Source organism: Buteo buteo, chromosome 6, assembly GCF_964188355.1.
Source record: "Buteo buteo chromosome 6, bButBut1.hap1.1, whole genome shotgun sequence".
Taxonomy (NCBI): domain Eukaryota; kingdom Metazoa; phylum Chordata; class Aves; order Accipitriformes; family Accipitridae; genus Buteo; species Buteo buteo.
In genome coordinates this window covers 30956452-30983809 of record NC_134176.1, presented here as the reverse complement: position 1 = coordinate 30983809, position 27358 = coordinate 30956452, and the positions used below count along the sequence as shown (strand labels likewise).

The 27358-nt window shown below is 35.4% G+C and overlaps 1 protein-coding gene across 4 annotated transcripts in view; it reads right to left on the bottom strand.

Annotated features, from left to right (window-relative positions):
• STRN3 (striatin 3) overlaps window positions 1-27358 on the bottom strand; it is a 69125-nt gene that overhangs the window by 40034 nt on the left and 1733 nt on the right. For 3 of the 4 annotated variants that reach the window (XM_075030339.1, XM_075030341.1, XM_075030342.1), the window contains exons 2-5: window positions 7522-7625; window positions 2376-2449; window positions 811-892; window positions 331-510 (exon numbers count right to left, since the gene is read on the bottom strand). In XM_075030339.1, coding sequence (XP_074886440.1) covers window positions 331-510; window positions 811-892; window positions 2376-2449; window positions 7522-7625 — 440 coding nt within the window. The remainder of the gene's footprint in view (window positions 1-330; window positions 511-810; window positions 893-2375; window positions 2450-7521; window positions 7626-27358) is intronic. The other variant, XM_075030340.1, reaches the window with a different exon arrangement.

The following is a 27358-nucleotide window of genomic DNA, read 5'->3' as shown; positions in this document are numbered from 1 at the left end:
GCCTAATTCCTTATTATAGAAACATCACTCAACAGAATCTTTCCTTAAAATAACAACTCCAGTGTGTTTATACGACAAAAATTCAAATTCAATACACTATATATTTTCCTATATATGACAGATGTATAATATACATATATATATGTAATATAGATACATATGTTCCTATGTATAATCAATTTCAGTCAAGTTCATAATCATTTGTAGTCAGCTACACTCACAGGTGTTCAGAAACTCTAGAGTTGAAAGCTCAAAGTGAACTGACCAGTAGGTATCAATGATTAAATAAAACATACTTAAACTTTGTGCATTTCTTATCTCTTTGCTTACCTTTTGATTTCCTGTCCCTTTTGTTTTGATGAAGGAGATTCACCCCCATTGAGGATCTGTTCTAAGTTCTTTGTCTCTACTGAACCATTTGGTTCTGAATTGGAGAGCCCAAGCAAAGACCTTACCCGCTGGGAGCGTACATCCAATATTGTATCTGTATAACCTACTTCCTGAAGATACCTATATGCATTAAGAGAAGAAAGAGGAAAGCATATTTGAGGGAAAAGGGAAGAAATTAGTATTGACTGTTAAAAATGAATGCCACTATTATATCATTTATGGAAAAATAAGCTTCATCACTATCCATCTCATATGGAAAAGCTTACTCTATACTGCTTAAAGCTCAAAACTACGCAGTTCTGAAAAATGAACCACTATTTGCCCACCTCAATTACTCTCTTTCATAGAGTAAGCATATATACATCTCCTCATACTTCAGGGAAAAGTTTGAATACACCAATATTCAATAATGTTACTTACTGTCTCAGTAACTGTCTGCCTTGCTTCCAGGTCAATTGGCTATTTTGAGGTACTGCGGGAACCTCCGTATCTTTGGTTTCTTCTGAAAGATACAGTGTCATAGTTGGGTGGGGTTTTTTGTTTGTTTGTTTGGGGGTTTTTGTTTGTTGTGGTTTTTTTTTAAAGATCTATTTACTTTTTACAAGATACTAATGAAACTAAAAGCAAATCTTAAAAAAGCTTTAAATTAGATGAAGTCTTATACAGTGGTTTTTAATTTTATTTTTTTCTAATTCTTTGCTGAAGCATCAAGCAAATAATTTAACAGAACAGAATCAGTTAAAAAAATCCTGATTCCTTACAGGCAGAAAAGGAACTAGAAAAATACTTAACTTATACACAAAAGAAAACCTTGCCCTGATCAACTGAAGTGTCACTGCTAAGAAAGCAGGCTATCTCTCTTTTACAAAGCAGAGATGCTCAGAAAGCAACATGGAAAATATCATTAAAATAACAGAAGCGTGACATATCAGCAATTGGACAAAACAAACATGTCAAATTCAACATAAATTCCATCAGTTTACTATCAACGATTAAAATCTAGACCCACTGCACTTTTACTATGGCAGAGACTATAAAACATGGTACAAACTGATAGTTCAAGGATTTTAACATCTAATTTATACTGCTTTTAAACACAGATGAAAAATCCCATCAAGCAAGAAATGTGAATCATGATCTCTAGTTTCAACCAGGTATAAAAGTACCCCAAAATGTGGCACTTGTAAAGCAGAAGAAAACAAACAAACAAAAAAAAAAAAAAAGGGGGGTGGTGGTGTGAAAACCTGCAGACCCCAATTTTAAGGCACATTACATAAATACAGGCCAACAGGGCGACTTCCCAAACACTTACATTTCAAGAGAAGCCACATGCAATTCTGCTTATTAAATAGTCCAATGTTGTTATGAAAAATGCTTTCCTCTATCAGCAATATTGTGAAGAGCAAAACTATTATGATCAACTTCATATCTACACTGCAAAATCAGATGCACTCCAGAGTACCAATAAGGATAGCCTATTTTTTTCTCTTAGGACTTTTTTCCTTGATTTAAGATAAAAACAGAAGCTCAACAGCTTTTTTTCCAGACCAATGCAGTACAATTGTTTTTTCCTCATTCTTTGAAAACTAGCATCCTATAAAAGCACCAAAACCCACCAGTATTTCTCATGTTTATTCTGCAATTACACTTTCCTTCTGGATGGATGGCACAATGGCAAAAAAATATTAAATCCTTCAAGGAGGGGTAAGAAATAACGAGAAGCAGCAGCTAAATAAGGAATTGTATAACCTTACTTAAAGCTTTCTTCAACATTCAGAGCTCTTTCAAAAAAGGAAAGGTCAATTAATTTTGATTTTCAGATTAAACAATATTTACCCAATACCAAACCTTTCCTAGAAATCTTCTCTATAACACACCTAAGAGGGGGTGGAGGGAAGACTGAAAGCTGCAATAAATTGAACAGAGCAAATCTAGAACAGTGTATAAAGAAATTATACTTAAACAGGCTATTGTAAAAAAGTTACCTGATTCAAAAGTTGGCATTTTCAAGTCACCTTGGTTCAATTCTGTGCCATATTTTAATTTATGATATTTTGCCCTGAAAAAGTATGCAAATGTTTAACAAATTAGCATACCATGCTTTTATCAACTCAAAACATTCTACTATTCCCATTTAAAACAACCATACTAACACAATACAATTTATCCAAATAAAACTGTTGTGATAATTATTGCATCATACAATTATTTCTAGTCTTTCAAGAACACAGTTTTGAGAGAACCTTTTTACAATTATTCACAATTATCAAATAACTTATAGATGAGAGTTTATTATGTTCTCCAAGAATGTGTTTCTTTCATGTTTGCCAGTTACTAAGAGAACCTTTCAAAAACCAGCAGGTTCAACTATTTAGCAGAGATTATTTTTTCAGTTGTAGCACTGTCACAGCTAGCCAACTGCACTACAATGAATGAACCTCATATTTGGGATTCCTGCCTATTTGCCACATTCAATTTTCACTTCAATTTCTCTCCTGCCCTGTCTTTGCTTATGATAGAAATCTTTCCCTCTGAAGAACCATGTTATAGTGCTAGTTTCCCTCATCACACGTATTCTCTTACTGATTTTCTCTTCCTCATTGACTGGATGTAGGCTTAGCTTGCAATTCCTGCTCAGTCCACCTATGCAAACATGCCTCACTCCTTCCCATCTCCTGATCTCTGATCCCCTAACCTCTTCTTCTATATCACTTTTTAAAAAATTGGTCTTGGTGATACTATTTCCACACAGGTATGCATGAGCCTTCCAAATGTTATTCTCTACCCAAGTTGCCTATCAAAAGGTCTTCAGCTCCCTTTACCTCCAGGAATATCACATGAACTACCTACACCTATATCCTGGAATTATCTAACTTTAGCCTAGACCTTTAACAATTTGACTTTTGCCTCATAGATCCTTTGCAAAAATACTCAAGAGAACTCTAGATGTTCTTCTGTAGAGCCAAGGTGAAAGACCTCTGTTAAAACTTTAGCAGCCACTTTTTAAAGAAGTCCCTATAAAATACAGCTGTCTTCATAATTCTAAATTAAACATTTGACCGAAGTTCTAAGAATAACTGAACTGTATCTAGCCCCCCCCAATTTTAAAAACTACTCTCAAATATGAAACTTCTTGAGAAAAGATACGTAATGGAACACGCACTGGACAGAATCAAGGATTTCCAACAAATCTTCTCAAATGGCTGAGCCACTGCTCTAAGTTTTTCCAAATTGAAGGTAAAAGTTCATCTCAAATGCTGCCTGATATATTTGATGGTATAGAAAATTTTCTTCTAAATTACAGTAGTTTCTGCTAAAATTGCAATTAGGAAGTCTCATTAACAAACTGTCAGTAGATGGCACTATTGACCCTTTATAGTAAGATAAAATCCTGCATTTCATAGCAATTACATTGTAACTGAAAAACTGCAAAGCTCCTGAAGACTAGGTATTTGTGTGACCTGAATCTGACTGACTGCCAATTAAATAGAATCATATTTTTTTTAATTATTTGTGAATACATTCATATTTCATCCATGCACTAATAAGACTATCTAGCCTAGGTGCTCTCTTTAAACTGAGACAAAGCTTTGTTCCACATTGTAACAGGTCAGTGTTCCACCAAGCTTTCTGGATAAAGTGTACATACTATAATTTATATACCTTATAAAGTACTTAACGTTTGCAGGTAAAAAAACCCAAACAATCAAAATGAAAATCATTAAGAAATTGTAAAGTTAAATAAAGCTGACAAAATGTTCTTGCTCAATTCATAAGTAAAGTCAATAAAGCACTGTAATTGAAAAGCCAACCTAAATTTGTTCAATTTAGAGCTGTGACAAGTACTATTTAGGAGCAGTTGTTCCATTTTGGAGCTACAATTGCAAAACATTAATTAAAATTCTGCTTTAATTGTTCATTAGAGAAGATAACAATGCACCTGATCTCAAATTATACCAGTGACTAGCCACTACAAATAAGCAAAGTATTGCTCCATGTAATGAGATCAGTTATGTCTTTCACATTACATCTGATGCTCAACTTCAATTTTACAGTAAGAAATTAATCTTATTAAATTCCAACAAACTATATATTTGCAAATGTATTCCTCTCCATATTGTCACACCAACAAGGGTAATTATTACATATCTTAAAAACCACTAACAAGCTACAGTGTTGTTGACACGTCAGTGACATTACTCTTCCACACCACACAGTAACTGAATTCTACAAGTGGCATCTTTTGAATCCTTTTGAGTATTGACTTGCTATTCTTCTAAGGCTAGGTTTCCATGTGTGAAAAAGTAAGAGGAAGAGAAACAATGCCCTACGTTGATTTAACTGCTTGCTGCTATTTAATTGTTGAATCCCGCACTCAGTTGCAAGGATATAAGACAGCTCCAGTCCAAACCCCATGAAGTCAAAATATAGCCACAGTTTTATGATCTCAGTGAGTCTTATTAAACACAGCACTATGTTAATGAAGCTTGGAGTAGAATGGCTCAGAGTACACACAGAAGATATCTGGCTAGGTCTGCAAAGCACCATAAAGGAATATACAGTAGCTACAAACAAAAAAATCCCATACATATTAACTACTTAAGGCCTAATTTTATTACAAAAATTGACACAGAACTGCCGAAACATTTAAGGACATTAAAATAACATTTTATTTCTCTAAAACACTATCACACCTGTTGCACACACCCTTAGAGACACATACTAGAAATATCAAACTATTTTGTGACTACTGCTGCATTTGATTTAATCTTACACACTGATGTCCTGTTTCATACCCTTTTTCTGAGAAATCACAACAGTCATCATTGTCTGAATGAGTTTTGTTTCAGACTCCCTATAATCTGGTATTTCACTGCATGAAACTTTTTGACAGCATCAGGGAGTTAGCAACAAAAGGAGGACAAAGGGGGTGGGGGGGAATCAGATGCAACACTGAAAATTGCTGTCAACGATTTTCAGATTTGAAATTCTCAGGATTTGTTTTGCTTTGGCACTGGTTTCTTTTCATTAGTTGTGATTCTTCACTCAGAGGAGCAATGGCAAAAAAAATAACATCTATTATCCTGAACTCTTCATTCAATGCAACAACCAAGAAACTAACATACTGTCATTCTTGGATGATTTACTGACAAGTCACTACCTGCTTGCTTTCCTTACTCAATCCATCATACTTTTGCAATTAGATCCCCTCAAACTACTGGGCATCTGTAGCAAAAAATAACAGAAAGCTTCCTCGTTGCCTCCCACACATTCACCAATCAACCCCAGAGTTTCAGTTCCTGTTTTTAGCAATCTTCACGAAAATTCTGGCTGGGATTTAAGCAAAGATTTTCCTCTTGAAAAAGTATGCAGTGTTGGCTTGTACCCACTAGCCGCAAGAACTAAAGCAAACTGTATGCTTCTGCTGTTCTGCTTCTATTGTACATGTTTACAACTTTCTTGCCCATAAGATGAATTTTGGAATTTCATGGGAAGTCAGATTATAAAGGCAGCTGCATTTCAGGAGAAAGCAGGAATGAGGTTTCACCAGTGCCATTCATCTTCAAATTCTGTATTCTGTTATATGATGTCTTCACATTCCAGCTGTAATTAACTGCCTCTGATTTATCTCAATAAGTAGGCAATCCTCACAGCCTTATGGTGTGCATTTGCAGAAAGTCTCTCTGTGCAGCACACAGAGAGTTTATTATTGCAAAAATAACCAAAATGTTTTCCTTCAACTTCTGAAAGTTACTTACACCCAAGACACTTGGGTCTACCCCAACAGCACATTACTCCTTTGATATGTTCAATGCTCTTTAAAGGAAGAGCACACACACCCCAACACTTTGCATGCTTTTCATCTGCCTTGAATTCAGAGTGACTTGCACATTACCTGTATAACAATGTAACTGTTAGTCTTATGCTGGTTGGAAACCTTGAGTTACTTTCAATTTGGAGGAGGGGGCTGAATGAAGAAATAGATTCTTTCTGCCTATTACTTCACCAGAAAACATATAATGTGCTAATATGGCTTTCTGTATGAACATACACTGTTTTCTGAAGCACCTTTATACTGGACATTTCACAGAGGTATGTAGCCATCCTTGCCAAAACATTAGTTTCTAATATGAAACCAATTAATCAAAGTTATTTCTGTATTAGTCACTTACTTGTAGTACTAATTCATAATGTAAAATATATTTAGACGAACTTACTCTTGGACAACTGACTTAAAAATCTCGAGGTGAAGCCTCACTACACTTTGCTAAAAAATTTTAAGTTCACTCTGGCAGGAATGTTCCACTCAAATCAAAATAAACAAATAAAGGCTACCTATTTTGTTGCCAGATCCTCAGGAAGTTTACGCTGTTGAATTCAGCTACTTTTTAAGACCAATATAAAATTAAATATAAGAATTGAGTCCACTACTGAAAGTATAGGCACAAGACAAGATTAGTCTCCTAGTGTTTTTGCAAAATTAACTAATTTTTGTCACATGAAATAACCAGGCAACAGAAGAGCATGTAGGTTTGAAGGACATTAGCCTGCATGGACTGAATGGAATTTTAATTTTTAAAGCATTAAATTAACGCTACAGAAAACGCACCTACTGAGACTAGAAATTCTAGCATCTACCACATAAAAAACCCAATACTTCAAAATGTAATACTAACTTTTAAAGGATTCCATTCTGCCACAAAATACAGTTTTCATCATGCAACACATACAAAACAGTTGTAGGGAATCAAGATAACAATATTTTTCATCCTTTCAAGTTTAAAACCACTGAAGAGTAGGTAAAGGTATAGTAATAAGTAAGTGGTTTTGGAATGTTTATTCTTAGTTAGTATACCATTACTCTAAATCAGAAAAGGAAAACTGTCCAATTTGAACTTTCTGTGTTTAAGACATGAGTCCAAACAATTTGAAAATTATACAACTTTTTATTATAGCAGACACTAAACTTTAATCAGAAAACATAGTGTAAAGATGACCAGCCATAAAGACAGTTTACATAAAGTAACACAGAATCATCTACTAAAAGACAGTTCACGTAACGTGATGGAACTCCTTTTAGTCTGTAAAGTCATTCAGGTCAGTTAAAAGCTGAACAATTTGTATACCTACCTTTCTTGTTTTAATGCATATTCTAACATTTTTATTCTTCTCACTAAATCTTTCTTCAAGTTTTCTTGACCCTTTCTTTCCCCTTGTAAAAATGCTATCCGAGCCTGAAAACACACACACAAAAAAAGAAGACAACAGATTTTATTCCATTCTGTTCCCAAAATAAAGCAATGAAGTCTGTCTCAGAAGGAGAAAAAAACCAAAAAAACAAAAGAGAAGAAACTGCTTTGCATTAATCATTTCAGTCAGTCATTAACAACAAAAATCTTTCCGCCCTAGAGACCGAGTGCTATTTTCTGTTCATAAATGTTGGGGGGTTTGCCTTCAAATAAAGGTATTAAAGGTAGTATAGTAACTGCAAAAGATGGCACAAACAGCAATCATATTAAACATTTTTACATATTTTGTCCTTATGGCATTGTTAGCATAAATTCTATTATCCATTTTCTTCCAAATCCAAAGCCATATTAAAATAGGTACACAGCATACTCTTAAGCAATTTACTTTTTAATGCCAGTATATTGAACAGATTAAGAAATGGTCACATGAATTCAAATACAGACTTTATAAATCCACTATACAGGAAATAACTATATTTTATGGATTCACATTTTACTTACTACTGAAGACAGCTCAAGGTTAGAATATCAAAGGAGAATTGGTTTTAGTGTGCTGTTCTGTATGGAGAAAAAGAATGCCCTTTTTTTTTTTTTTTAAAGCATCAATCATATTACCCACCTAACTTACAAAGAAGCAATGAAACTTCCTACTTGCCCGCTAATCTAGTAGGTAACAATAAATTTAGTAGAACATACAAGCTATCTCAACTAGTGCAAAAGGTCTAGTGGAAAACTTTAAAGTAGTCGAAAAATAAAGGTAGTAAGTTTGTTGAGAAAAAACATATCTTGTCTTTTCCAAGCCAAAATCCTAGGGAAGACAAGGAATTTGCAGATGTGAAGACAAAATTTAAACAGTTAACGATATTACTGAATTGGCCATCATTACAGGAAACCACAAACTCATCTGTCCTCATTATGACTTTAAAAATTGACTGAAATCATTGGGTAGCTAATTCAAGACAGGATTCAATATACAATTTTCTTGGCAGAGGGATTAAAAAGAATAGAATAAGGAGAGTAAAGTAGAGACCACATTGCTTTATGGAGCTTAAGACCAAGAACACAATTTCATTATTAAAGGAGGCACAATAAAAAAAAAAGCAGAGCTATAATCAGCACCTAATCTATCCTTGAAGTTTTTTTTAAAAGGAGTGGTTGTACATTTTTATTAATCTCAGTGGTTAGAGCCTGAAACAGTCTAACCAGGATGATAGCATTCTTGCACTGCTCCTTTGTCAAGCCTAAGTGATATCACCATATAAAACTTCACACATCAGCCCTCATTTTAGCCCCTCTGGCCTTCTGCTCAATGGTAAACCTAATTAAAATGTGTTCTTTTACCTTGCATTAGCTAACTAATGATTTAATCAATTAAAATTTAAAATCCTAGTGAGAACAAGGCTGTTATGAGTATTGCAGTTAAAAGTCTGTCATGAAAGCACTCTCAACTAACCACTGCCACTTGGTAAGAAAGAGTAATGCACCAAACAGTGCATGATACAGGCTTTGTAATGACTGCACAGATATTTCAAGATAAAAGGTAGAGACCAAGATCCAGAATCTGCTATTTTAAACAGCAGGCTTCAAACGGAAGGGGATGGAGGGAGTTGAGCAAACCCAACAACTATACTCAACTGCAATTATGTTACTTAGATTCTAAAAAATACTATAAAACTGAGTCTAATCTAAAAGAAACTTAACAGCCTTCTGGAGAAAACTACATTTATACATAATTTGCACTCCTGTAGTATCTAAGGCAGCAAATGACCAGCCAATTTCACAAGCCTAACTTGTTATCCCAATTTTCACTAGTCAAGGATAAGACAACAAAAAGTAAACAGCGTCCTTACACATAAAAACAAAAGTACACATAAAATAGTTGTAAAAGTAGTTTTTTAGTAGTTTTTAAAAACAAAACAAACAAAAAACAAACTGTATGTGCAACACCATATTTCAAACATTTGGGAGTTACTGCATGCACATGGACTCTTTTTACAAATATAAAACCAGAACTAAATACTTTGATAATTATCATCTAAGGAAGGTTATGAAAGCTCTTATGCTCCTTGACTTGAATGCAGTTCTCAACTCTTTCCAAAACTCAGGTCTTCTCTAAGTGATGGTCTTCTCCCCTTCTATTAGTCTTCCTTCATTGGCCAGCACCCTTTTATAAGTATTTGACAAATCTTAGTTGCCAGCTGCAACTGTTGAGCCTTATTTTATCCTCAGTCTGCTGATAACAGAGAGGAAAATAATATAGCTGGGATCATACACAGAGGGAGGCATCTGCCTCCCAAATGCTCACAGCCAAATTATTTCCTTCTTCTGAAAACACTTCTGGAGTACTTGGCCAAACAGAATCAAGTCTCCGTATTTACTAGGTATTGCCTAGATCTCATACTTTTCAACCAGAGAGGTTAATGAGTTAAGTGATCTTGAAAATCACTAGACTACAGAAATGCTATAAAAATAAAGCCAAACAAAACCCAAAAATCCACCCTACAAAAAAGCCCTCAAAAAATCCTTTATATACAACAATATTTATAACAACCTTCACACGGTCCAAAAGGTTGAACAGAGGTTGTCACACAAGAATGCACTTTGTAGTCGAGTTTTTGACGTTTTTGTCAATATTAGCAGACTTCTTTTAGCATCGCTTTCTGTAATTGCTTGTATACACATTTGACTGATCTGGGAATTTTTTCCCCCCCTCCATTGTAATCATCCAATGGCTAAAACATAACAGAAGCTATCTATGCAGAAGTTAAGAGCTTGCTCTTTATAAATAAGGAAGATCAATTTAGACTTTAGGAACACTTAGCCATCAAGACCCTCCATACAAAACTGAGAATAAGATCGCTGCAGATTTGCTGTATAAATTACATTTTCAACTTGCTTCCTTAAGTCTTGAACTGAGAAATGAGGGGTGTCAAAACTATTGCTTGACATGTTGCATACCTATGAGCCCTAAGAACACAAAATTTCCCAACACTGACTTTTTTGAAAAGCGGTAAATCTCAGGTTCAATAAAAACAGATAAAGTAAACAGATCAGTCTCCCTCAGGGTTGTTGTACTAACTTAGGTTCCACAGACAAAGACAAACACTTAAGAAATGCTCTCTACATAATAACTTTCTCAAATCCTTAGATACTCCTTTCCTCTGAAACAATTCTCAGGAGAGCTAGATTCGATATGATTTATAACTATACTGATGATTAAAAGACTGACTGGCACTAAAATTGGGAAACAAAATGGCACAGAACCATTTGGTACTCACCTTCCCTCCCTCCCAGTTACAACAGAATTCTTTTCATTGTCTTAAACCAATTTGTTAAGTCCCCAGGCTGATACTAAGAGGAGCAGTCGTCCTCCTCTTATTTCTGTTCCCTCTACTGTGCTGACTTAGCTGCTTCTGCTGCCACACATTAAATCTACCGAGGAAATCATTCTATTTATTTTTTACTCAGTTCTGAATTACATCAGTTTCCTGATCCTACTCTGTATAGCTACAGGAGTACTTAGGCTGGTACAAGGGATGCAAACAGGATACTGAAGAAACAGCTCCTTTCAGTGACAACATGGTCCTAGATCAGCCTAAACTGATCATGATATCATAACCTGCATGTCCAGGGCACAAGAGTTGCAAAAACAAGAGTACAGAGACTAAGAAAGTCATATACAAGACAAGTCTTAACTCTTTTGAATTACAAATGCAATCAAAATGTATTTTTAAAAGTGTATTAGCAAGACCATTTCTTAAGGAGGAGAAAACATGCTATTTTACTGAACATGTATAAAACACTAGTTCTTTAAGCAAAACTACAGCCTCCCATGGCTTTAAAAAAATCCAGCTGAATTTCGTTGTGTACAGATTCTGTTAGAATATTTTTCCCTACTGATAGGGCTATGCTTCAGATTCTTTAAACAAGCTCAACCAGGAGCCTCTCTTTTCAGGGCAGATTCCTCCTCTCCTACCAGCCTGTCCATTTTCATATTTACGGTATTTTCATGAATCTCTGATATCCACTATCTTACTACAAAATTCAGTGACACTTGACAACTCTGGGCTCTGTCTACACCTTGGCCCTCAGCTGTAAGTAAGAGTACCACCACATGAACTTGCACAGTTTTATTAGGAAAGCGTTCAGGGAGCTCGGAGAAGCAGTTAGTGTGACAGATATTTTGTATTTGTGCAAGGATGCATGAAATAATGCCTGAAACTAGGCAAGATAGAATACAAGGATAAAAAGAATTACTGAAAAGGTACTTGAATAGTATAGATCCCATGAAAAAGAATTGTCTGAGGTTAAATAACTACAGAATGCACATATAGAAGGGGACAAATAAAAATTCTAACATCTAATATTCTAGACTTTGTAAACTTAATATTGTTTTAATGGTGTGTTGTATTTCAGACATACATGCACTACATTTTGTAGCTGGAGGGGTTTTTATCTTTTAAATAGAAAGTCTGACCATGTGCAAACCAGGCAATAGTCTTTCTCCCAACAAACTCCAACATCTCAAATGAACTGCAGTTTTGCTTGAATGGTAGGAATAAGTAAATCACTGATTACACTGACACACCACATCCCTAGCATGCAATTACACTGCTTGATCAAAGTGTAACTGAAGATTTAAAGTCGTTTACTAGAGAACTTCCACATTACTCTAAATTATTAAAAATACTGCATTTCACATAGAAGTTGACAAATCAAAATTTAAAGAAACATTGTTTTCTGAGAAGAAAACAAGGATTTCCCCCCCCTTCTTTAATAAAGAAGCTTGAAAGGTCCTAAAACTTAAGAATTATTGCTCTGAATTTCATACAACACTACCCAGCATAGCAGCATTCATATTAAAACTGCATTTTATTGCCTCAACTGCACAGAAAAGCCTAACTTAAAGACAATCTCTATGTTGATCAATGTATTTGTCTTAGCTATTGAGGACAAAGGTGGGAAGTTATTACAGCATTTTAAGCAGGTAAAATTGCATATGCAACCTAAAGGTTATGTAATAACTACATATAGGATTTCATAGTTTTATTTTATTAATGAATCCTGATATGCAGCATTCGAAATATTCACCCAACATCTCAAACTTAGCAAAATATATCAAAGGGGAAAAGAGGCAGGAAACCTGAATGGTAAAGCATGTAAGACTGATTAAAGGACTTACCTTACACTGTTGAAACACTAACCTTTCCAGTACAAGTCAAACAATCAAATTCTAATGTATTTACCAATACAGGAACACACTCAGGAAGTGTGTATACTTTCTTTCCGTTTCAGTTGCAAACGTAGTTAACTCTCAGACTCTAGAAATATAGTTGAATTTTTTTTCAAAATACATGTAAAGCAATGCCAGCTGCAAAGCAATGCTTGTGTTTTGTTTTTCTAAAGTCCATTCAGACTTCTAGAAGGAAGGAAGGAAAGGCCTGCAGTATTTTTGAAAGAAATGCAATACATTGAAGCAGCTTGAATATACATACCCAGTGCACACATAAGTGTATGCTCATCCTACTAGGGCATGTCACAAAACTCAAAACAATTGTAAGATTTTATTATTTTTTTTTAAACACTTTGTTTTAATCATAAGATTATTATCACACAAAAAGACTAACCGAATCTTCACTTTTAGATATTCATTATGCCAAAGATAAAGCAGAACACTGTTCTGGAAAACTGAAAAATACTGGGGAGATGGAAGATTTGACTCCTAACAGTAGTTTAAGAGTGGACACACTTGTGTAGCTACTAATGTTCTAGTTCCCACTCACAAAAGGGAAACTGAACATAAGACGAGTAGCCTTCACCTTCAGTTTTCAGCAAACACAGTCCAAAACTTCATCTCATCCAGAACACCTAAACCATCATGCATGTAAAAGCATTAAGCATTTAGAAGAGTTTCAGTGTATCCTTACAGACCTGATTATGCCTATATATTTATTACAATTACAATTAATCCCTAAACTGTCTACTGAGGACTGAAGATACCTTGCCAACTTCAACTATATATATAAAAATAAAAATCAATCTTTATTTTGCAGATTAAAGTCTCAAGCAAGATTCTCTCTCTAGTAAGCTGTGCAGTGAGATAGGTGTCACTGGTCATATCAGGATCATACATGTTTCAAAGATATACCACTTTTAAAGAGCCTGCAGAATAAAAAATAATTTGAATACTTAAAAAAAATTAGAATCACCAGCTCTCGTATGTCAACGGAAAACCTTTACTTCATAAAAACAGTCCAGTTTAAAGATGCGGAAAAAAAGATTTCAACAACTGTTAATACTAGTGTACATCTGAACAACATTTGCAAATAAAGACCATTTTCTGTGGAACCATATGAACAGTCAGTTAAATATCAGGTCAGTAACTACTGCACTTAGAGTAGCAATGGTATTAAGATGTGTCCTGAAGGTTCCCTTTTTTATAGATCTTTTCCTTTTGAGCTGATGATGATTTCTTGCTCCTCAACAGATACTTTTTTCACAAATTAATCTGATTACTTTCTGATCTCTTTTCAAAAGCAATTCCTAACAACTAGAAAAGTGACATCCTTGGTCAACTGTCCCACAAGAGTGGTAGATACAAGAAACCCAGCTAGCTCTAAGGAGCAGTCTGGTATGTTAATGACACAACTGACAGATAAAAGAGAATTTACTCATCCATAGGTCTCCTTCAGTCCTGCAACAGGTATGGCAAAGACCAGGCTCGCAACTCTCCTTCCCTAAATCTGTCCTTCCTTTTTTCCACTACCACCATATCATCCCCAGTCATTCAGATTCAGAAGTTTGCTTCTTTTCACTACAGGGCCAAGTACTGTCAAGTTTCATCAGCTTCTTTGAACAACTTACAGAAAATCCAGCCTTCAATTTCCTCCTCTTCTATGCTAGGGTCAAACTTCTAAGCCACAACTTAAACTCCATATAACACTGCCTCCATTCCATTACTATCCCTTACTAGAATTTTTTCATGGAATAATTTTTTCTTGTGCTAGGATTTTTATAGCCACTCTCCTAACCAATATGGTACTTGGGAATACTAGAGTAACAAAACTCATACAACTCGTGGATGTGTTTTTAAAGGCTAACACCCTCTAAATTTCATGGTCTGGAAATTAAGTAAACTAATTGTCCATACACTTCTATCTACTACACAGAAGCCAGCAGTGGGGCGGGGAGTCAATTGAGACTACAAGTCCAAAAAAAAGTTAGAAGCCACTAAAAATGATGGATTCAAACTCTGTTACAAAGAGCATTCTCCTCAAAGACTAAAACGTACATGTCTAAGAATCGGAAACTAAATAAAACAATTTTTTTGGAGTAACAAATATAAGTGCCTTAGAAGTTTATCATTCATGGACCTTTCTTGTACTCAAGTGTTCTTTATCCAACAACATGCTTCTAAAATTTTGTTTCAGTTAAAAATTTATAAATTAAACTGGGCTCAGTATTTTGTAAGTAAGTTTTTCTTCCCAATTTCAGTCCCAGAGGCAAACCTTCAGAAAAGTAAGTTCCTGCCTAGGAATTTTTAAAAGAACTATCATCTTCCTCGAAGAAGAGTCTATTCTATAAGACTGAAGGATTACATTAACTTCAGGAAAAGTAAAGATAATCCGGTCATTATCATCAACATACTGTAAGAGAACTACTAAAACACTCCATGCCACAGTGCCAACAGTACCAGCCACTGTCCCTACATGCAGGCTCTCCTTCTCCCCACACACCTGACAATTTGTGCAGGCATTTTATTTTAGCATCATTAAAGACTTTTCCACTAGCAAATTTGCATTTTCCTTTGCACCTGACATGCAAATCATCAAGAACATCAGCAATCTAAGTAGACTCAAGATCCAGCAAATTTTAGCTGAAAGCCATTAAACAGCCATAATTATGTCTTCAATCAGCTGACAGTTAACAGGAATTCTTGGAGGTACTAGATCACCTAACCAGACACAAATGCTCATTTTGACCTCAAAAAACGCTCACTCATTTTCACCTCCAAGTTATTCTACCTTCGCCAATATCAATATAGTTCTACTGAGAAATTATAATCTTTCCAACAATCTTTCCGTTCAAACATCAAATTGAATGCCATCACTCAAGACTACTAAATAGCCAAGTAAAACGTAAGCAGCAAAAGTACTTCTTACAAATAATAAACACTTACTATTCTATGAGGAGTGTGTATAGTATATTTCAACTGCATTTCTTTAGCAGATTGAATAATCTATGAAACATGTTTGAACACAAGCTCCCAAGGCTATGAAGCAGTCATGTTTCTAATAATAATTTAGAAAGCTCTGCAAACAAATGTAAATTAAACTAAGTTCTCTTTACAGTTAGGACTGTTTGAAAACGTGAGTATCCTTCCTCAAAAAAGTATGTACTTCCTGAAGATCAAATCACGTAAAATAAAACTAAGAATTCGACATCTATTTTCTTAACAGACTTGCTATGGGACTTTAATTTGTTTCACACCAGTTTTTCCAATAAATAAAATATTAGTGTTCATATGCCCTTTACAGAAAAAAGTTAATACAGGATGTTAAATAGTTTTACATATCAACATATGGTCACTTTCAATGGGACTAGAGAAAACTGCAAGACCCCGAGTTATGCAGTTTAATCTGCCAATACGTAGTTTGGCCAGTGCCAAAATTTAACACAAAATACATCCTACATTCATCTCCAGTCAGTGTTTCTTTATCAAACCACCTAGCAGGTCTCTGCCACAATATTCACAATAGCACAAACATCAAAGTTAGCTTTTGCTAATGTCCAGAATGGATTGCTGCTGAAAGCCTCTCGCACACATTACCAAATGAAGCAAGAGGAGTACACAAAGAAAAAAAAAAACCAAAACACCACCTCCCAAATGACTTTACCATTTAACATAGCAACACTGCAGAGCTTGAGAGCATCTACCAAAACAAACCAGTTTCCTTAACATGTCTTTCACAGGCCTAGTATTTTCACTGTCTTAATAGGTTTTATAAAGTCACACAATCTTTCACAAAACATTGGGAACAAACAGAGGACATAATAAACATCCTGTGGTTTTGCAGACTCAATGCTACATTCTTTCTTTGTCACATACAGCAGCCAAAAATTAATATTTTTTTCCACAGATGAAAAGAAATTCTTATCAGACTACCATTTAGTAAGAAATTATTGAAGTTTTGCATTTTTTAAATCAATTAAGTCATGGTATTTTCCAAATGTCTGTGCTGGAAAAAAACCACAACACAATTGCAACACCAATGTCAAAAGCTGAACTCTTGCCAAAAATATCAGCTATCAACTGAAAATGCTCTCTCCCTTAATTAACAAGACTGTATATAGTATTTCCTAAGTAAACTTTCCATTTTGGAACATTTTGTACATTATTCCAGTATGAAATGCTTAAGGGAAGCAAAGCTTGTGAGCAGTATCTTCTCTTTGGACAAACTAATGAAAATAGACACAGACAAGCTTGTGGACAAGCTAGAGTCCAATCACTAGTTTCGATCAGCAACAGCAAAATACACCATAACCACAGATTAGATTGTGTTTTAGCCACTAGAGAAATACTCTTGACCCTCACAGCTATGACACCACAGCAGAGGAAGTATTTTGAAGACATTTAGCATCATCATAGATGTCAGTTTATTCATGAAATGTTCTAAGTAATGCTAAAATAATGCCTAAAAAATTTTCACTCGACTTTGAAGCCTCTGAAGTACATTTCTCCCCAGACCCAAACTCTCACGTACATTTACCCATACCACAATAATCAGAGATTCAAAATAAACTGTTGAACATGCTTCTATCTTCTTTACGTATTACTGAAACACAGATATAAGGGTGCTATAGACAGGTCTGCAATTTACACACACCACTATGTAATGGTTCTAACTGACAGCACAAACTGATTGCAAAACACAGACTAAAGTGCGGTGCAACCAGAGCAACTGTAAGAGAACTTCTTAAAGAAAGGTCAGGATTATTCTGCAATTGGGAGTCTTGGAATTACACTGCAAGGGTTCTTGTACATCTTTTTCTAATTTTAATTTTTCAAGAACAGCTTCTAGCCCTGGACAGGCATATTCAACAACCCACCAACAAACCACTAAACTACTGGATTTTGATACTGGCTATCAGTAACCCAATTAGGTCTCTATTTTAGTTAATAAACGAAAAGGTCATTGCCTTTCTTAGCAGAAAGTAGCTATGTTGAGTACATTTCACCTATTACAGTACAGATAGCGCCGGCTTCCTTTTCATTTAAGAAAGCCATTCAATACTCTGAATATTCAAGATTAATCTACAGTACTCTCATGATCAAATTCCTGCTTACTACTGCAGTTTTCTCCATAATTGGATTAGAAAACACAAAGCCAAAGGAGTGATACTGACAATAAGCCAACTACACATTTGTGTGGCTGTATGTACTTATATACACACACATATTTTACTAGAATTTAATTTGGAGAATAATCTTTTCCTATCCAAACTAGGCAATATATACCGCTTTTTATTTTCAATCATATAATTAAGAGATTCATGTGTGACTCAAAGTCAAGCTGCTGGAGATTTAGTGTTACAGAAGAGCAGTGCAGTCAACTAAAAATACATCTATAAATTCTCTGTCTTCCAGGAGGAAAACAACAGTCTTCCAGCTTCTCTAACAGGATAAGTGGCATGTGGGAACCTAGGAAAGCAGGTTTTCAAAATAACAATGATGCAAATAAAATTGATTTCAAAGACAAGAAGATCAATAAATGCAGTCTGACATTTAGACAGACCATATTTCATTCAGTTACCTTTGTCCTGAATCAAATGTTTGACTTAAGATGTAAAAAAACCCAAACCAACCAACCCAGAAAGAAAGAAATCCCCTAGTTCCCTCAGTAGCTTACTCCAAGGGTCCAGTTCTTCACTTAAGTATGATGCCTTAAGAAAAAGCATGGAAAGAAGATATAAACTTAATAGCAGTAGGTTAGACTACAGAGTAATAGATGGCTTATTTTGAATCCATTTATATTTCTTCTGTGTCTTCATGTAGAAAAGACTCATAATTTCTCATTGTACAAAAGTTATTTCAGTATGTTTTATACTTGTTGCCTGATTATTTCTTTGGCTGTTCTACCCACCCCACCCCCACCCCCCCAAAAAAAAAAAAGCAGTTACCCAACTTCACACACACATATAGCTGTCACATTACCTACATCCCCACATTGGGATAATTTTCTTTTTTTAGTGTCAAGTTTCAGTCTACGGTGTCATACCCCTTAAACTACACACTTTTCTACTTTAAATTATAAAGCATCTCAATAAGTCTAAAACCCAGGGAAGCACCTAATAAGGCTACCTCTCAGACTTTTTTTGATTAGCCAACAAGACTGAACTCTAAATGGATCAATCTTCAAAATGTTATTTCCAGCCCTCAAATTGTTTTATGTCAATTTTTCAGCATTCTTTTCAGAATTACTACTAAAGAATGGGACATTATATTGCAATGTTGACCTTGCCAGTTCTGCACAGATCACAAGACAGAAATCACTTCCCAATTTCTATATTTATAGCTCCCACTTACAAAGCCACAGATCATTCAGGGGTTTTATGAATTTCTTTTAGCAGGAAACTCACAGCAGTCCTGGAAGAAAGCAACTCAGCATGTTTATTTCAGCACAAGTTCATCCTCAGATGCAGTTTCCCATTCTGTCACTATCATCTATATTGTCTACGTTTCTCCTAAATGCATGAACCTTGCAAGTAACATCTTTTAAAAACCAAAAAACAGTTACACATCTCAGTTCATTTCTACCTAAGACGACTCACGTACAGTCTTTTAAAGTGCTGGGCATTTTTTGGAACACATCTAAGCTAGTAAAAAATTTTCTTTACAAGAAAATCACCACTACAACCAATAAGACTAATTATACACTGATGGTAACACCAAAACACAATATTTGAATTTGATAAGATTAAAAATATCTTTACTGTCAGCATCACTATATGGGCACGTTTTTCCATTAAGGTGAAGTTACATTATGAAGTTATACAGCTAATAATGAAGTACCACAGTTAGAGCTTCATTAGACACTCAATACTAAATAGAACTAAGAATATTAAGCTCATTCTCTTTATTATTACTAGTAGTTGTATCACAAGAGCACAGAAATCGGAGCTAAGTTGTACACTTTGTAGCATGGCAGGTCCTTAGAATCACTATAGAGTGGAAAGGGAAGGAAAAACCACAGCGCGGCAAACATGCTCAAGAACGTAAGTTTCCTTTTGAAAACAAGGAACTTCTATTTATTAGTTAGGAATACAGAAGGGGAAAGTATAATCTGCAGCAGACTGCAAACAGTGACCTGCACTGACCTAGACTGTTCTAGTGATGAACGCTCCTGTCAGTGTTCATCAGCTGCAGGTCAGTAACACCCATTCTCAAGGAACAGACAGAAGAAAGCAAAAACTACTGAAGTGTTAAAATGAGAATACAGGAAGCTATCTATATATAGGTAAAATAATACAGTATTACAGAGCTTAAAGAGCTCTGCGTCATTAAGGCAATGACAATGTTGACAATAACAAAATCAAATACAATCAAGTTCATGGAAATAAAAGTTATGAAAAACAAAAGAGTAAGACAGTTAAAATACAAGTGTGTAATGTAAAGTGTTTTAAGGGAGGCATCACAGAAAGTTGATGAAGAATGGGTGTTTTGCACCTCCTAAATGTTCATCTAGCCTCCAGGCACAGAATAGCGCCCGCGCTCTCTAATTTACACCACTCTATCAGAGTTAACAGAGTCGGTAGTCCTGCCTTCTACTAATTCAACTGTACAAATCTTGCTAAAGTTATGAAACAGAATAGGTCTTATAGAACTTGTAGACATGTTTACATGTGCTCCTTGAATACTTCTGAGAGTTCCATTTGTCCAGGCAGGATCTTTTCTTTTCCCAGGGTCTCAAGGTGTATCCCAGGATTCTGTTCCTGCAACCCTGGGAGGGGAGTTAAAGCACCTTATCCTCAAAGAAAGCAAACAATTTCAGTTTCACAACTCTTGAATTGCCAAGTGTTTTAAAGAGTTAAACTCATCTGGCTTGTTACCACTTCTTATTCTCTACTTTGATATACTGTGATATCTGAAATACAAGCAAATGTACTGAAGCTGTCTGCTGGTAAACTTAGCATCAAGCAAAAGATTGTACTATTCACCTGGAAAATTGTATTTTGAGGTAAGAATTATTTTACATAGAAACGAACCACAGTTTTGAGTTAAATACTAGAATCAAGCATTCTCCAGCTTCTTATAGTGGTCACTGGTGTAAAGCCAAGGGGGAGGTTTGTTTGGTTTTTTTCTTCTAGAAGGAGTATTATTGGATCGTCAATCTCAAATTTAGTAGCAGTTAAGGAGTGACCACATTTTGGATTAAGAGAAACCAAATTGAGCAAATAGAAGAAACTTTACAGCAAGTGACCCTTTTAAAAAAAAAAAAAAAAAAAAAAGATAATCAGAAAGAACTTCAGAACTTCAGGCATCTGGAATTTCTTAAGTTCACTCCCTATTTCAGGATCATTTCAATCAGCATTCAGAGAAGCACCATTTTTCAGAATGTTAGAGCCAACACATGCAGGATTTTTCAACATAAATATATGCATAATACCTTCAAAAAGGCTAAGAATGCACTCCACCTCTCAGTACCATTAAGTGGAATTTATCCTGAACACAGAAAAATTTATTTTTACCCTTAATTTCTAACAGCAGGTTACCTCTAATCAGCCATTTTTATAAAAATCCTGTAGTGGCAGAAAAAACTACATACTGTTTGAATTCATGCTGTAGGTTCAGGACTGGTCCTGAAGAACAGCCAACTTCATAATTAGCTCTTAATACCTGTTGGAGTTGAACAGATGAAGGCAGAAGATACCATTAAACTCAATATCCTGCTGAGCCATTGCTTAGGATAATTCAAGAACAGTCCGAGTGACAAAAAATAACAATCAGATATGCAAACAAAGCTCTTGCAGGTCATATATTTGTCCTGAAGATTTGTTAAATCAGTGGAGGATCCAGCTTCCCTAGCTAGTCTCTTCATCAATTAGGACAAAGAGATCATTATCACTTTCACCCAACTTCTTAAGTGTCAAAAGGATGAAGAACACCCACCTCTATCTCAAAACCTACTTTCAGTGTGAAAGAAATTATTATACCACCAGACACTTCCCACCAAAACCATTCCCCAGCGTGAGATTCCTCAAAGAACCATTAAATATGCATAGGTGTGATGGCAATGAAACTAAGAAAATACAAGTCCAGTGGTTTAAAAAAAAAAAAAAAAAAAGTAATTCTTTACCAAGAAGTGTTATATAATTTATCTGCTACATACTTTTAGGCTGTGTCTAAAAGAAAACCTCACCAGAATGAGTGAAATAACAGTTCCGTACACTGCTTCTAATTAAGAGTGACTTTATTCCAAATAATTATTTATCAAAGAGCAATTATTACACAGTAAAAACACTTCTATCCCAAGTGTTGGTAGAATGGAGTTATTTAGGAATAATATTCCAGAAAAAAATTACACAACTACTGTACTGATCAATATCTTCAAGTACCTAAACCTCATGGCTATCCAGGTATTTCCTGTTCCAATTTCTACAATCTTTCTGTAACTCAATGTCCTGTATTCTTTTACTGTGTTTTGCCTCTATGAGGTGCATACTGCAAGAAAACTATATAGAAATGTTAAAGATTAAATCAACTATTTGAAAAATAAAATTGGAAGAATGGCGCATAAGCAGAAAAGTGAAAACACTGGGGGTTTTTTAATGATGAACACTCTAATCCTTGAGAGCCATAAACAGTATCTCAATTTTATAGTGAAAGAAATGTTAATGATGTACCTACCTTCTTTTCACAGGAGAATATCTCCTTATTCCTATTTACCTTGAACTATGTCAAGAAATCTCCTCACTTCAAATTTGTTCATGTATCTTTTAGGGTAAGCTCTGCTATGTAGCAGCTTCCATTTAATTTACAATCAGATCTTCTCTGTGTAGGTTATTCATCCACAAAAAGGAAGCAGCTCTGCACATTTTCAATTTTGAAGTCTTGCCAAGAAGGCTATGAGGAAGGCAGGATTTACCCCCACGAACACAGAAGAAAAGACTTTCAACCTTCAGTAAACAGGCACCTAAAGTTCTACCAGAGGCTATCTGCCTCTAACACAGTTGACTAAACAGCTTATGGAAAGCCACAGTAGGGAAACCCTTGATTATGTCTAATTGCCCTCTACCCAAAATACACAGAACTCTCAATTCAGTGCTTTAAATTGCAAAAGGGACTTAACTCTACAACGTATGTAGCTGTTTTCACCATTAGCTTAGAAAAATGATTAATGCACAGAAGTTTCTGGATTTTAACTTCTACACGTATGGTATTTTATACTGAAAAAAGTTTCATTATAAAACAAAGCTATTAAGCATTCAAATACTTTACTATGCAAATAAAAAATATTTATTTGTACAAAGAGGTACTTCTGCACCCCTGCTACAGCAAGCACCTTAACAGCTTGCATGAACAGAAGTTTGCCATTTCAGATGCATGTATTACCCACATACCTCATGGCATTTACAAGTATCACAAATAAGAATGTTGATCAACTTTTTACAAGCTATTTCTTTCTGGTTTTGGTCAGTGTTGATTAAGTATCCTTTGTTTTTAAGGACTGCTTTAGTAGTTAGTTAAGCTTAATTTCATAGTAAATACTGAGATACACCTGTAAGACACAATGAAATAGCAGTTTATCAATTATGCATATTTTCCAACTTCAACCCTCTAGAATGCAATTGATAAACAACGCATGTGGTTAAAATACACTGTGCACTTCACAACTGCAGCATCTGCATTTCCTGCCTGTAACCTTTGCATGTTCTATCACAATTAATGCCCCTGATATCAATCAGTTTGTTATTTAAGCAACACAGTATCAAAACAGCACTAAGTGTATTTTCAAACAATCAAACCAAAGCATTTCAAAGCTACCTCACTGGTCATGAGATTATAAGAATGGCTATGTCTGGTCAGACTAACAGACCACCAACCTCAGTATACCAATTCTAACCACAGGCAAACAGGCAGCTACATGCGAGTAGCATAGAAACAAGAAGGATAAACCTCAGAAGACATTCCAAATCTCCAAAAACTTGTAAATCAAAAGTATCCTGAGCTAGAGGTAGTATCTTTGAATTTAGACACCCCCAAGGACTTTTCTTCCATGAACTCATCCAAACACTTTTTGACCCAAGAACATTTTAGCATCACAAATAGCCCCCTGCACAAAATTCCACTAGTTCCTGAAAAGCCAGGGTTTTTTTGAAAATACTTAATTTTACTTCATGCTTCCTAGTTGCTGAGACACTGATTCTTTCCTTAAACTAATGACCATTTTACAACCCTCATAATCGCTTTCACTTCCAATCTATGATCGAAACGAATTATTTGCTTGCCTATACCATAGGTGAAGTCTATGGTATCAGAAGAATTAATTGTTCCTCCAACTTTAAGAGAGAAACATTCCCAACACTATCCTCCCTTCAAACCTGCAAAGTAAACCAAGCTACAAGTAGCAAAATATTTCAGCAATCAATTCTTGCTACACTTTGAAAATGCTGAAGCTTTGAGAAATGCTGAAACCCCAGATGAGTGTATCTACACTCTGAACTTGGGACTCATCTAGTTCATGATATTAACACTTTACATATGTTTACATATTTACAGTTACGTGTAAAGTCCCTAATTTAGATTATCACCTCAAATCTGAAAGACTCCCAGGAAGATACGCATTTTTTTTTTTAAAAAAGAACATCCATTGGGATGTAATTCTGCAATATTTATGAGGTTCCCAAAGTTCATAAAATTCTTGTAATGAGCTACTCTCTGCCCCCCAGCAGAAGGGGGGGGGCAGGGACAGAAGCATGCAAGTAAAATCTGAAATCTGTGGGTTGTTTTGTTGTCTTTTTTAAAACACTTACGTAAAGAACACAAAATGTTAGATAACAAAATCCTCCCATAATGTCACTAAAGAGTTGGGAAGAAGAGCATTTGTAAAATTAGATAAACTAGGAACTTCAGTTGTATGTCACTAGTGCTGTCATTTTATATGATAGAAAATGTATTCAACCACATTAATCTTTACACACATTTGAGCTACTTAAAAGGATGCATACTGTTTATATACTGAAATTGTATATATTTTGTTCTGAGTATTTATGTTTCTTAATTATTCTTCCTATTCATTAAAACATTTGGAAGTAGCATCTACTGTTAATTCTCTCTCAACACATTCTTGTGTGATTTCAAAATATCAGAGTACTCAATCTCATTTTTATCTAGTTCAGAAGATGTGAATAAACTGTACAACTGAGACCTTTATTCCAGCCAAGCATTATCAGTCTGTAAGCCCCAAAAGAAAGTGGAGCTCTACTGACTTTCCCCCAAAAGTTGCACATCTTCCTATGATACTCCTTTTTGAAACAACTTTATCTTCCCTCTCTGAAAGTTTCTGTAGTGCATCTCCAAAGTGCTTTCCCATCCACGTTTCTTTTTCTTTTATGAGACTACAGAGCCACTTACCTCCTAAAGGAAACAATTATTTCTAACAAATACATAACATCCAACAATACGGGCTTGCTATAACTCCTCTAGAGTGCACAAACATCTTAGAAAACATGGACTGAATTTATCTCAATATAACAGCTACTGACTTCAAGGTCACTACATTGACAGATCAAAGTTAGTTACAATTACAAAACATTGTTCCAGTGAAAATCATTCTTTTAGTTCACAGAACAGAGAACAGATCCAGCCTATTACTTCAAGCCATCAACGCACTACGCAAGGCCAGACTACTTTCTTTCAACACAGTAGTGAGTAAATGCTGAAGAAGTTACTGTGACAGCCAGTATTACAAGTGAAAGGAAAAAAGTGTACTATGGTTCAAGTACTGCACTCCTGATATTTGACATTTCTGTACCTAGTACTAATTTGCACACACAGATTTGGCCAATTATTATGCTGCTTCACTTGTGCACACAGACAAACCAGCCATGTGCCTGAACAGTTGGAAAAGATAGTAATTTTACCAATATCCAAGAAAGAATAAACTTACTACAGATCACCTCTCCCTGCACCATCACTCCCAAACACAAAGAGCACTCCTACTAGGGGTGGGCAATTCTTCCAGTCACTTGAACTATACAGGAAAAAAGAAGGTGGTGGGTGGGGAAATCACACAGGAGTCCCATTAATTTCATACCACAGATAAGGAAGTATCTTATTCTTTGGAAGAATGCAAGTCATAAATTCAGAACAGGTAAATAAAATCACACATATTACTAACTCATTTGGTTTTCCACATACTTTTTATAAAGCATTGTTTGCAAAGTTACCAAGTTAACTCGGAAAGAACTTGTAATTGCCAGCACTGAGAAACAGTGTTTAGAGAGTTTATTGTCATGTTGAAAGGAAGAAGTTACCTGCATGAGGAGAACTGCACCTAAACCATCCAACTCGCATACTGCCATATTCATTATCTATTGTCATTCTGCAGAATTATTTTTTTTCCTTTCAACCCAGGAGGCCTCAATCATCAAACCCCTCACACTTGTACATAGTATCACACAGATGAATAACACTCTCAGCAGTTTCAATGGACAAAACCGTTGTTTGGGGTCCAAACTTTTAAGTCTTTACCAGTCACAAAATATACTGGGACTTTACAACTTGAGTTACAGAACAACAGAAAGATGCAGGCCTGGTAAACACATCTCTTCCAAAAATATTCTCAACACATTCCTGTATCGCTCTTCACCACTGTACAGGTTGACATTTAAAATCCAAAGGTAATACCCTCCCCCTCTTCTATCCTGGGCTTCCAAAGTTATAAAAAAACCCACCCTCATGCATACGCACTGTGCGGTGACTATGCTGTCTCAGTCCCATGACCTGATGCACACACAAGGTAGGGTGAATCAACACATACATAGCCAGGGTCAGAACTACTACGGTATCTTCAGAAATAAGCAACTGAAACAGTATGGCCATGGATGACAAACAGCAACTGCAAACAAAAGCTGCAGACTTGGCAAGAACACATCATGGTGTCTAGAGGCCACATGAGTCCATAGCAGCTCTTTTTCAGTCAGATAGAGCTTTCAAAGTCTCCGAACTGAGCTTTACATTAGAGTACAGAATGTGGTACTTCGTTTTAAAGTAACAAGCCTGTGCATAAAACAAATATTTCAAGATGATTTTGTTTGCTAACAAATGGCACTAAGCAACTTATTTATAAACATAGTGCTATATTACTAAGACACTAGAGGAAACAAGAGAAACAGTCAATTGTTCTCCATTAAAAATGCCCACCAACGTCCACCAAACTGATTTTAAAAGGAGCCGTTCCACAAGGCTTAAAATGGTAAGACAAGCAGTAAGTGAAGGAAATAGCAAAACTTCTTCATTTTTTTTCCCTTGGTGTTTTTTAAAAATTCTATCATAATGATAAATGTAACAAAAATAGTGCAGATTACATGCTTATTAGAGAGCTCAGAAGTCCTGCAAGAATTGCCTAGGCTCAGGTATAGTTCTTGGTTCTGAAATCTGAAAGTAAATACCTCGCAAATGTTGGCTACTGTTGCAGCATGCTATTAAAAACCCT